The sequence below is a fragment of the Brugia malayi genome (assembly GCF_000002995.4).
Source record: "Brugia malayi strain FR3 genome assembly, contig: Bm_v4_ChrX_scaffold_001, whole genome shotgun sequence".
Lineage (NCBI taxonomy): Eukaryota > Metazoa > Nematoda > Chromadorea > Rhabditida > Onchocercidae > Brugia > Brugia malayi.
Window position 1 is genome coordinate 4,142,392 of NW_025062479.1, and position 11,391 is coordinate 4,153,782.

The 11,391-nt window shown below is 30.6% G+C and overlaps 3 protein-coding genes across 5 annotated transcripts; all 3 read left to right on the plus strand.

The window, feature by feature from the left end:
- Positions 1–951: 951 nt before the first annotated feature.
- Bm14291 (Uncharacterized protein) lies at positions 952–1,273 on the plus strand (the record flags this gene model as incomplete). Its single annotated transcript, XM_043073560.1, has 2 exons — positions 952–983; positions 1,168–1,273. The coding sequence occupies 2 exons, from the start codon at positions 952–954 to the stop codon at positions 1,271–1,273; spliced, it is 138 nt and encodes a 45-aa protein (XP_042929494.1).
- A 3,405-nt stretch (positions 1,274–4,678) lies between these two features.
- Bm2632 (Uncharacterized protein) lies at positions 4,679–6,340 on the plus strand (the record flags this gene model as incomplete). 3 transcript variants are annotated; one of them, XM_001899457.2, is made up of 4 exons in its annotated part: positions 4,679–4,681; positions 5,022–5,289; positions 5,778–5,926; positions 6,248–6,340. In XM_001899457.2, the coding sequence occupies 4 exons, from the start codon at positions 4,679–4,681 to the stop codon at positions 6,338–6,340; spliced, it is 513 nt and encodes a 170-aa protein (XP_001899492.1). The 3 variants fall into 3 exon arrangements, with proteins under 3 accessions (XP_001899492.1, XP_042929495.1, XP_042929496.1); XM_043073561.1 differs by lacking the exon at positions 4,679–4,681 and having other exon boundaries at positions 5,124–5,289; XM_043073562.1 differs by lacking the exons at positions 4,679–4,681; positions 5,022–5,289 and having other exon boundaries at positions 5,816–5,926.
- A 1,553-nt stretch (positions 6,341–7,893) lies between these two features.
- Positions 7,894–8,688, plus strand: Bm3853 (Uncharacterized protein; the record flags this gene model as incomplete). Its single annotated transcript, XM_043073563.1, has 3 exons — positions 7,894–7,984; positions 8,081–8,215; positions 8,438–8,688. Coding segments are annotated over 3 exons (477 nt in total), but the record flags the coding sequence as incomplete, so codon positions are not given.
- Between the last annotated feature and the right edge of the window lie 2,703 nt (positions 8,689–11,391).

Consider the following 11,391-nt stretch of genomic DNA (forward strand, 5'->3'; position numbering starts at 1 on the left):
TGTAAGAAAAATTTATTTTGGTAGAACAAAAAAGGGCATTAATCCTGAATACAAAGTAGTATTTACTTCATTTTTTGGTTAGAAATTCTCTAGTTCTTAATTTTTATAGAGAAAATTTTATAGTTTTTCAACAAAAAAAGAAATGAAAAATACTTTATATTCAACTTCAAGCCCTTCATTTCTGCTTTTGGATGCTCTTTTTTCTGTTTTCTGCAAAAAACCTAGCAGGTCACCGAGTACGTTTCTTTTTTCCCAATTTCAGCTTATTAAATAAAGATATTGGCTTATATAGTTTAATTTACTTTAAAAAGCAAGAAGACACCAACCAAACACTATGGTTAAGATTTTTATGAGAGTAAACTATAGGAACAAACATTTCCAAACAAACGAGAAAGGAATCAGTTGATGGCTACGGGACGCAGTGCTGCACAAAATTGACGAGACCACCCACGATGTTTGTGTTGTTTTTATTAAGCGTCAACAAAGCGCAATGAGCGTTAATATGTGGCCTTAATACTTGATTTCTGATGGTGGGGGAGTGAACCTAGAATCGTTTGCGTAAATAATAAACACCACGTTGGAGTGTTGACGTACTGCTTTTACTGACTGGGAGAGTTTTCGCTTCAGCAAAGTAAATTTAATATAAGGATTAAAATACACTTTACTTTGTTTCTCTCAAGACACCAAGTGTAAACTTATGTACGACTATTTGTCATCCCTCTACCTATAAGACGTCAAAAGTTTTTTGAACTTCCGTTTTCAGAGTATATACACCGCAACTATTTTCATAATTTCTCAGCAATTTACTGGAGTATTATTCGGAAGGCCCTGTTCGTCGTGCTCAGAAATCAATAATCCTCAAAATCCTACATCTCAGATTAATCAACAACTTTTTGTTCATAATACTTGCTCACTAATCTTTTAGCATCATCAGCGACTTTTCTTGAAAAAATGGTTATCGATTTGCTCACAAAAAAAGATTGGTAAGTTTCCGATTTTTGTTCTACTGTTTTTTTTATAATAGTTAAGTTTTTGTTTGAGATTACTTAGTAATGGCTTAGACAGGAAATATGAAATTTTCTAATTGAATTTTTTTGATACTGAACTATTGAGGAAAACGCTGAACAAAAAAAAAAAACTGCACTTTTTTTAATCCTTGTCTTTCAGTCATACTGTTCTGGCAAATTTGAAATCTAAGGGTGCTATTTATCGGAAGTTTCGGCACATTATGTTTATTCTTTTTCCTTTTTTCTTTCGCTACAGGAGAGAATAGAAGCAAATGATTTAAACAGTAGAATCCAAGATTACCATATTGCTACATTTATCACTTGTTTACGACGTATAATCAATGTCATAAAGTTAGGGCAGTTGTGGGAAGAAGAATGACCAAACGATGATTGCTTATGCATTAATGAGTTTTATTTTGGTCTTTTATTTTACGAATTTACGTTATTGTTGATTATCAGTGTTATGATAAAAAGACGAATATGAAAATCTACCTATCCACTTCCATTTAAAATTACTTCAGCAGAAGATTTATGAGTAAGTAAGTTTCCCTGTCCTTTTTACAAAATAGTCTATATTTTGTTGTTATTTAGAATGTGAGAGTAAAAATCTGAGATTTCAGGACTTTGTTTACAAACTCAAAAATACAATTACATAATAACTACGATATTCCCCTTGATTCATAAAAAATGTTATCAGAACTATGTTGTCATAAACAGATTATCAAAAAAAAAGAAAAAATTATTAGCAAAATATTTAGACAATATATGATAGTGCTGAGATTGGGGAAAACGTATATTTAAATTATAACAAAAAAAAAGATTTGCATTATTGAATTGATTTAGTCAGTAATTAGGTTGCTAATATGATTGACTTACTGAAGATGATATGATGTGGCGAGAAAGTGACAGTAATTAAAAAGTTAAAGTGTGATAAAATTGACAGACACACCAAGTAAATCCATTCAACCATATTCACCGTCTAAATAAATGAAACATTTTTTAGCAGAATAGCGACATCATTTTAATACTATTGATGAATTATTTATTTATTATAATAGGTTGACACTGTGAGTTACATTTAGAATGACAACTTTCTGAATAGGGGAAAGACAGTGGATCAAAATGGACATATGAGAAATCTAGTAGTAATTGAATAAAACAACAAAAGAAAAATATGGGAACTTGCGAATCGTAACATATAGATAAAGTAATGCTGGCAGTAAGAGTAAAGCGATCAAAATTTGGATTAAAGAGTAATTGGATAAAACCTGAAAATAAAGCAACAAGAAAAAGGAAATATATAGGTGCAAGTGAATAGCTGGAAGTTAATGGATTCATAACATAATAAAAAAATTCCAGAAGTTCATACAGATAACGCATTTTTTTCATTCATAAACTGTTTTAACTTGGAAATGGTTTTAAAATATTTGCTAATTAATGAAAGACATCAATTTTATTTTGTTGTTTCATATTTGAAAAAGAAGAAAAAAGGTGCTATGACAGTTTTAATTTTCTGCTGGTAAAGTAATTCATTTCCAAAAATTTACGCAAAACATAATCAGCCACTGCTGAACAAACGAAAAATTAAAAGTTATTCAAATGACTTGTTTTTTAACGCTACATTAGAGTTATAAATCTATCACCTTGAAATGTCTAAAGCCGAACAAAAACAAAACTGACAATTTGTGATCCTGAAAGAAGCTCAAATAAAACGTGAAAGGAATACTATATTACTTTATCCCCACTTTTCCTTAGTTTCTGAAATTGAAATCCTGGTAGTAGGAAAATGAAGATGATGAAGAACAGGAAGAGGAAGATGAAATGGACAAGGCACGTTGAATTAGGAACATACCCACACATTTATTTACATTTTGTATCGCCGAATTTTTTGAAAGGAGATTTTAAACCTGACATCATCTTTGATACTTAGAATTTAAAAAATTTTAATTACTATTTTTTCAGGGATTGATTTTCGATTTTTTCCGATCTAATAAATTCAGATTTCAATGAAATATTAACGCCACTAAATAAAATATTTTGCTTTTATTTGCTTGTAATACTGTTTCCAACAATGAGCTAGAAATGGTAAGCTAAAAAAGACTTGTAATTAAATTTTATAAAAGTAAATTTCTGCGCAAATAAAATTTGCTGTGAGATATATTTTTTAACTGATTTGTGGTGTAATCTTTTTGGTTGCTTAAAATCCTATTATGATAACTTCTTGAAATTTTTTTCAATGAGCAAAAAAAAATCGGAATAAATTTTATAAATCGTTTATTTTTCAATGTTGAAATCAATTTGACCTCTTAATATTTAAAAGGGAATAAGTGTTGAGTTCCACCAACCAGTTATTCTGAGGGTATCTCGACAATATCAGGTCAGAAAGCTTTTAACCAATTGCGCTACCAAAATGACAATTACAAGATGTTTATTATTTGCACTTGAAAATAGTTCATCAAAACGCATTACTTTCAATTAATTGATTAAACTTCACCATAACTATTGAATTTAATTACTGCTTAAATTTATTTTTTAACTGGCACTCGAATCGAATTTGCTCTATTGATAATTAAAATTTTATTATAGTTTATTGCTATGTCTTTCCAATGCCATCACATTTTAAAACCTTTTTTTCACTACAGTTGCAAAGAGTTTCAAATAAACTGCAACCCAGAAAATCTCATTTCTGTCAACACTGACACATAATGTTTCACTTTTTACATCAATAAGGAGCAAAAATGAATTATATCTTAAACTTCTGAGTGTATAGAAAAACCACTGCAAATGAACACAGATATGATTGGAATATGCAATAAGCACATATATGATAGGATATTTACATCAAAAAAGTGCAGGAAAATGAATATCCGCTTACACTGCAACTAATAATTTCTGGGTGAGAAGAGCTGTGGTATTCAATCTTAAAAAACGAAGATCTATTCGTACAAAAAACTTGCGTTGCATTAAAAATATCATTATTTATATTAATTTTTTGAAAATAGCAGACGATTTTTAAGCAGCGAAATTTGAATAATATCATAAGACGACAGGAATGGTAGCTTATACTGATTCAATGTTATATTGATTCAATTTCAGTAGTTGAAATTATTTAAAAACATGATTTTTTTTAAAAGAAATGTGGAATGAATTTATTGCTCTTACTCAGTGAGTTGCTGCTTGCATGAATGCGTTTGTTGCAGTGCACAGAGACATATTCAGACAGACATATTCAGGAGTTCCTACTAAAATTTAAGCTCGTAGCAAAATAGATTAGATCCTGGGGTTCAAATTAAAAGTTGAAGCTTATCTTCTACGTTTACGCTCTCTGATGTATGCATCATTTCAGGGTCTGACATATCACAATCGGCATCTTGAAATTCGGTACTATGTTCAAAATCAATCAAGATTTCTCGGTAATATAATTCAAAAAGGATTAGAGTTTTCTATGTAAACAAAAGAAGTGCACAAGTTATTGGCACAGTGTAATGTGAGCTAAAAATTGTTGTGGCAAGGAAAGCTGAAGCTAGAGAATGTATGAGATGTGTAAAGGTAGCAGCAGACTTCAACTTCTCAAAGCTAGTTAAAAGCCTCCTGCAAGTTGAATTCATTGTACATTCTGTTTGTGCCGCGTTACACTACCAATTCCTCTCTCTCTTCATTACGCGTTAACGATGGTGAGTTCTGCTATTTTCAGTTTTATTTTTCCCATCAACACTTCCAGTTTTAAGTGAGAAATTTAGTGCAAAAATCACATGGTTCACTGAAAGTTTTAGTCAGTTTTAGATTTATTTCCTTATTTAAATGTTTAAATGATGAGAGCCACACAAGAAATTGTTTACCTAACTTTACCTAATTTAGTGGATATGTTTTGATTGTTATTAGCATCATATGCTTATGGAAAAGAGAATATATTTTCACAAAAACTATTTAAATTTTTTACACACGCGTAGCTCTTGAAAATTTATCACACTAGGAACAATGAAGTAACTTATTTTCTTACTATAATTTTTGTAGTCAAAAGCAGCAAAAAAGAAGTCAAGTAAGAAAAAGTCTGGCTCGGAAGCAGCTCAGTTTGATCAAAAGACAATCCAGGAATTTAAAGAAGCATTCGGTATTATGGACCAAAATAAGGATGGAATAATTGACAAACAAGATCTAAAGGATCTCTATGCAATGATGGGACAAATTGCATCAGATGCTCAAATTGATGCAATGATCAAGGAAGCTCCTGGACCCATTAATTTCACTGTTTTTTTAACATTATTTGGAGAAAAATTAACAGGTAACCTATTAATTAGAGATATTAGGATTACTTATATACTGCGTCCTTCATGATAGCTATTTAGTGATTTATTTTAATCCATCCATTCATGAATTAAGTTAATGATGAAACAAATAATTCAGCCAGTTTATTATTGATTCTTACCTATATTCTACAGTAATGACTTTATTTTAAATATTTTCTTGGTAGGGTCACCAATATCCAAATCCTGTTTTACCAAATTCTCGTTCAAGAATGATAGTTTGATTGACACATAGAAAATTTCCCAGTTATTATTTAGTTTCTGCTTAATTGCTGGCTAATATCGCTTAACTCTCCCGATATATTCCAACTTTTTTGAAAAAAAAATCAGGAATGAAATGCTTTGTCGATGTTTTAGCTGAATAACAGCTGTTCGATGTTTTCATTCTGTTAATAATTTCTTCATTCATCGTCAGCGACAATAGCGAAGATAAAAAGGCGCAAATGACTGAATATAACCACTTCAGGGACGGATCCAGAAGCAACGATAATTGGTGCATTCCAGATGTTTGATAAGAGAGACTGCGGCAAAATATCAGAAGACGAGCTATTAAAAATTTTGCAAAACAAAAGAGGGGAACCATTTGACGATGATGAAATCAAGGCTATGTATAAGGTACTGTTTATTTGTTCATATTCCACTCTAGTCATATGTTGATACCAGATTTTGTAACGACTTAATTCTTCCTTTCATTATCAGTTTTAATCTTAACTTAACCTTAAACTGAATCCAAGAACAGTTCTTTTACGATTCAATCGAGTCAATTCATCATTGCTAAGCAACACTACTAACGGCGTTTAGAATAAGTACGTGATCATTAGTGGTGTTTCCTTTGTGAATTACTAGAACCATTCTATCATAGTTAAGTACTTCTTCAGCATCCGTTAGCAGTATAACTAAGTTTCTATTTTCCCTGTTTTGACATTATTCATTCAGGGCAAGCCGCCAGTTGAAAATGGTCAAGTTGATTACAAAGCATTTGCTCATTTGATAACAACGGGCGCTGCTGAAGAACTTGCTAAAGCATGATAACAGTAACAGTTCATTCTCATCGCCAAAATAATGTTGCGGGAACTTCTCTTGTATAATCCTTATTCCTAATTAGAATAAAATGAAAAGATTTAATTAATGGCTCCACGAAACATCACTAATTTTATTACCGTTTATTACTAATTAATATATATATATATGTTCAAGTAAGGGCGCTATTGCTGTCGGATTGCATACTTATGTTCCATTCCTTTCTTTTTCCAACTTCATTTACAGTATTTCCTTTCTCATACCTTCCTTTGATTTCTTTTAGATATGTTGTCCATTTTTTCTATCAAACTTATTTGTTTCTATTGATTATGCTAGAAGCAGTAATCCAATAATTTACGTTGGAAATTTTGCACTGCTGTTTCTCAAAGTTGCAGAACAACCTGCTTTTATATTTTCGGTAATGTTAGGCAAACAAAAATAAACGGCAATAGTGATCCGGCAGCTTTTGCGCACAAACTTGATGAACGATTCTGTTTAGCCGACCTATACGAGTTTACTATGTAATGTTAGATTCAAAATTTAATTTTATTATATATACTCGCTGCTTTTGTTCTTCATCATTTTTCCCGCAAATTTTAATTTTGCTTTAAATTAAGGAAGTAAAAGGTCTAAAGTTTAATTGGTATTGATGAAATAATGTAATGAATATTATAGCACACCAGATACCAAAAAGTGCTACCGATGAAGTGAGAAATAAAATTTTAAAACAATATGCTTTTATGAAAATAAGCTATCACAAATAATAGCAAAAAGTTTTTTTTTAGTAGCAATTACGCAGATACCAAAGCCTAGGTAGGTTATTGAAACTTATAAACCATCTTATGTCAGTAAAAATATAAAAATATTGAGCATAATTTAATAAAATCGAAAATTAGGTGAATAAGGTTTGAAAGTGTGATAAAATGAAATTGCGCCTCATTTTAATAGAACAAGGAAATTGCTATGATTTGCCAAACATCAGGATGCGTCGAGCAAAGAAAATGTTACTATCGGTCATTGACAATGGAAAAAAATTTAAGTGAAAGTGAGGAATAAAAAATTCGAAAAGTCGGGATAAAACAGTAAAGGAAATAGGTAATGTATATGGGTTTACGGTAAAAACATATGATTGGGAACAAAGGGTTTAACGTATAAACATTATTAGAAACAATGTACAAAGGCTTTGCAGTACATACATAAGATTGGAAACAGAGTTAAGATATAAACATTATTTAAACATTATTTTGCGAAGAGTTCGTATAACTTTTTTCTACGTTTACTTTCCATTCTCATTCATTCTTCTTCTTTAAAATAATATTTTAGAGGCTCGCGAGATTAAAAATTTGTGATAAGAAGGACAGAGAAAGAAAAAATTACTTCATGAATAAATGTTAAGGTTCTAAGATTTTGTAGTAAATTTCGTTGAATTTTACAATCATCCAGATTTTGGGCTGATTAATGGCAGGGCAATGGCGCTTGCAAATATGAAATTATGACTAGCAGCATAATAACTTTAATGTTAATCGTAGCACTGGGAGTACTACTCTAAGTGATAATCAAAGTCAATCTTTGACGTTATCATTGCTTATAGGTGTTATTGTTGTTTTTATATCACTGATTACATTTTCGTCTTTGAATCGACTGATACGGTTGGTTTCACTATTTAATTTAAAAATTTTGAGCCTTCTAAAATTCCGATTTTTCGAATGTCACACAAAATATCCAGTGAACTATCATTCTGTTTTTGAGCAATGATTGCTAAAGCCATACAGCTGGAAAACGCTGAATCACTGGGATTTTCTGATACTGTTCACATCAGCTACTGGAACTACTGGCTTCTACTGCTGTTGATAATGGGCATTCAGACTAAGCTTTCTTCAAAGAGTTGATTTTTTTTTTTTTTTGCAAAACCTTCAAGCTACAAATAATAATGCAAAAAATAGTGGTGGTAAGTTGGTCTGAAAATTAGTTTGAAAATGAAATATAAATATGTTGTATTTCAAAATTTATTATGCTATCTGTTCTAGGTGGCTGACAGAAGAATTTGTATCAGTGATAGTACTGAGTAACACTAATGACTTATATTTTGATTCCGTACTTTATAAGGTCTGTCAACATGGATTTTTCTTTTTCTTTTTTTGGAATTGGAAACTGAACTGAAAATTATTATGCAGGATACGGTTATTGTTTTTGAACTATTTTTATGCAGATCCATGTTACTTGGATTTATTTTCGGGTCCAAAAATTTACTTGTCATATTAACCAGCAGTTGTCGAAATGCGTCCGCAAAAGACAGCAGAAGATTTCGTCAATTTTTGGAAAAGATAAAGCTTGGTCGAATTATTGCACAGTTCTAAAGCAAGAGGAGAGGGGGCGGGAGGGGGGACTAGATATAGTGTGGGCAACTACCAAGCAGACTTACTAAAAGCAAAACTTAAGTCATAAATTTTAACATGGATTCATCAAATATAGTGGGATCTGAAGTTTTTTTCGATGAAAGGAGGTATAAAGCATTTGGAATATCAGCAGATGTATCAGTAGTTATTAATTGTCGAAACGGAATTTTCACACCATCAAATAATTTGGAATTACGTAAAAGTCACACTCATTCAACCTGTAGTGTTGTAAATTGCAAAAATTCATCAGCGTATACGAGAGCCAAGTATAGTATTGATAATCAGTTAATAGGGATGATGATCAAATAGCTTCCGAATTTGTTAAAGAGATTGAAAAAAACATCCATCACGATACACTCAGTTTCAAGTTCGAAATTTTTGTTCATTGTACTTTTCATGTTATCAAAATTTTAGTAATAAAAATTTCTAGGTTCCCATATTTCGTATTGTAATCCGAAGGAACAATCATTTGGAACGTTCGCATTCTGCAGACAGAAAAAGTTATAATTGAGCAGATAACGATGCCACCCGAAGTGTTTTGTAATGATGAAAAAAAAAAAAGAAATGACGATCAATTTCATAAGTATGGTACTATATCTGATTTTATAACAGAGGTGGGAGATAATCGTTAAAATATGTGCGATGTACCTGAAATCGGACCAATCTTATATTTCCATAAGTCTACTCTGAAATGCTGAATATTGACAACATTTGGTTTTTTCCCAAAACAGCATTACCTAGTGAATTTTTTGAGATACAGGCTGTTGTTTTGTTGATATAAGAATGAAATTTTACCTCATGTTAAATGCCAACGATTTGTTATTTTACGGAATGTTTTATAAATTTTATAAATGTTTGGAGACAGTAAAAAGAAATATTCTTTCTTATTTCAAGACATTAAATTAGTTAAATGAGCAAAAGAGCTGTTCATTTTCAGATGCAAATTTCCCTACGAGCATCTCAAGAGTGATTAGTTTACAACTAAAGTTGTTTTGTTTTAAATCTGCTGATATCATCATAATTTTATTAAGGCTTTTTACAATGATATATTAATAATATAATGTTATGATATTGCGATCTGCAAAAATTATAACTGCTTCGTCTGTTCATTTTTGAGATACAAGAATCTTTTTTTCACAGACGTATGTTATTTCAAATTACTAGCCACATATTTGAATGAGAAATATATTTATATAATTCACATATAAAATACTTTCAGAAAGTTGAAGGAAAAAGATTTGGAAGTCTTCATGTTATTCTAAAAAAGTTCTTCAAATTCACGACAACAACTGCTGCTATTACACTTCCATGTAACCACATTACCGAATAAAATTTGAATTCCGTCAATGAATTTTCGCACTGGAATTAAAAATTAGCGAATTTCAGGTTGCATTTCAACTCGATGATAGAGAAATTATCCTAAAATACAATGTTAGAAGATCTGCTCAACACAATCTTTTTAGAATATCGTTGAAGATAGAGAAACACGATCAAAAAATTGATTTAACTAATTGTATATCAATGCAATAAATTTAGATGTGAATTATATGCAATAGTTGTTATAACAGAAAAAAATATTTCAAACTGACTTTTCCAAATACCGAACAATGAACAATTTGAGTATTTGTAAATTGATAATAAAACAACATAAGTACTGAAAGATAATATAACATAAAAAATCCTTTATAAGTGTTCTGCATCTTTTATTTGCGTCCTTATTAAAAGTGTGGAACATTTAGCACAATTACAAAAACTCATACTTTACTGGGATTGGTAATGTTAGGGAAATGACTAGTATTCAATTGTTTGCATGGAATTCTTGAATTTAATATTTTAAAATTATTACAATCATAACAACTCGTAGCAGATATCCGTATCTGAAGTTTCATTGTTCAGTCGGTACCGTATGATAACATGTGTCTCATTTTGCTTGAGACAACTAACACAAGAACTTTAGTGACAGTTTAAAAAAGCAACAATTTAAATGAAGAGAAAAAGTGTGATAGAAGTTGAGACGCCGAAAAGGGAGGGAAACTACTTCAACCAAAAAAAAAAAAACAGCTATATTCAAATTCAAATTAGCAAAATACATATGTCTTCGATTATCGAAATTTTTGATAGGCATGACAGAAATCCAAAAGTTCGGAAAACAGAAATCAAAAGACTTGAGTGGAAAAAATTTGATACAATAATCTTAATTTTTGAAAATATTTTTCTTCATGTACATACTGTAAATTTATAGAAATTTGCGGTAGAAGACATTTTTTAGTAAGCTTTTAAGGACCAAAGTTTCTTCTATAAATAATTATATGCAGTTGTTTTCTAATGACACAACCAAAATTTAAAGAAAATATATTTTATGAAACAAACACAGCCTCCTCAACTATAAATTAATTTGCACAAGAACTGATAGTTCAAAACAAAAGAAAACATCCTAAATGGATAAGAAAAATTAGACAAATTCACAGGACCCCATATATGCAAATCAGCTGAATACACTACATCTATCCCACAATACAGTTGGAAAAAAACTAAACCATTAAAAACTTAGGTTTAAAACTTCATCAAGCCAGAACGCACAAACGAAGAAGCTTAAAATAATCCCAGATTTGAGAAAAGTTTTTCCGGTATAGTACTGGGAAGAAAAAACCTTGGCTCGCAATC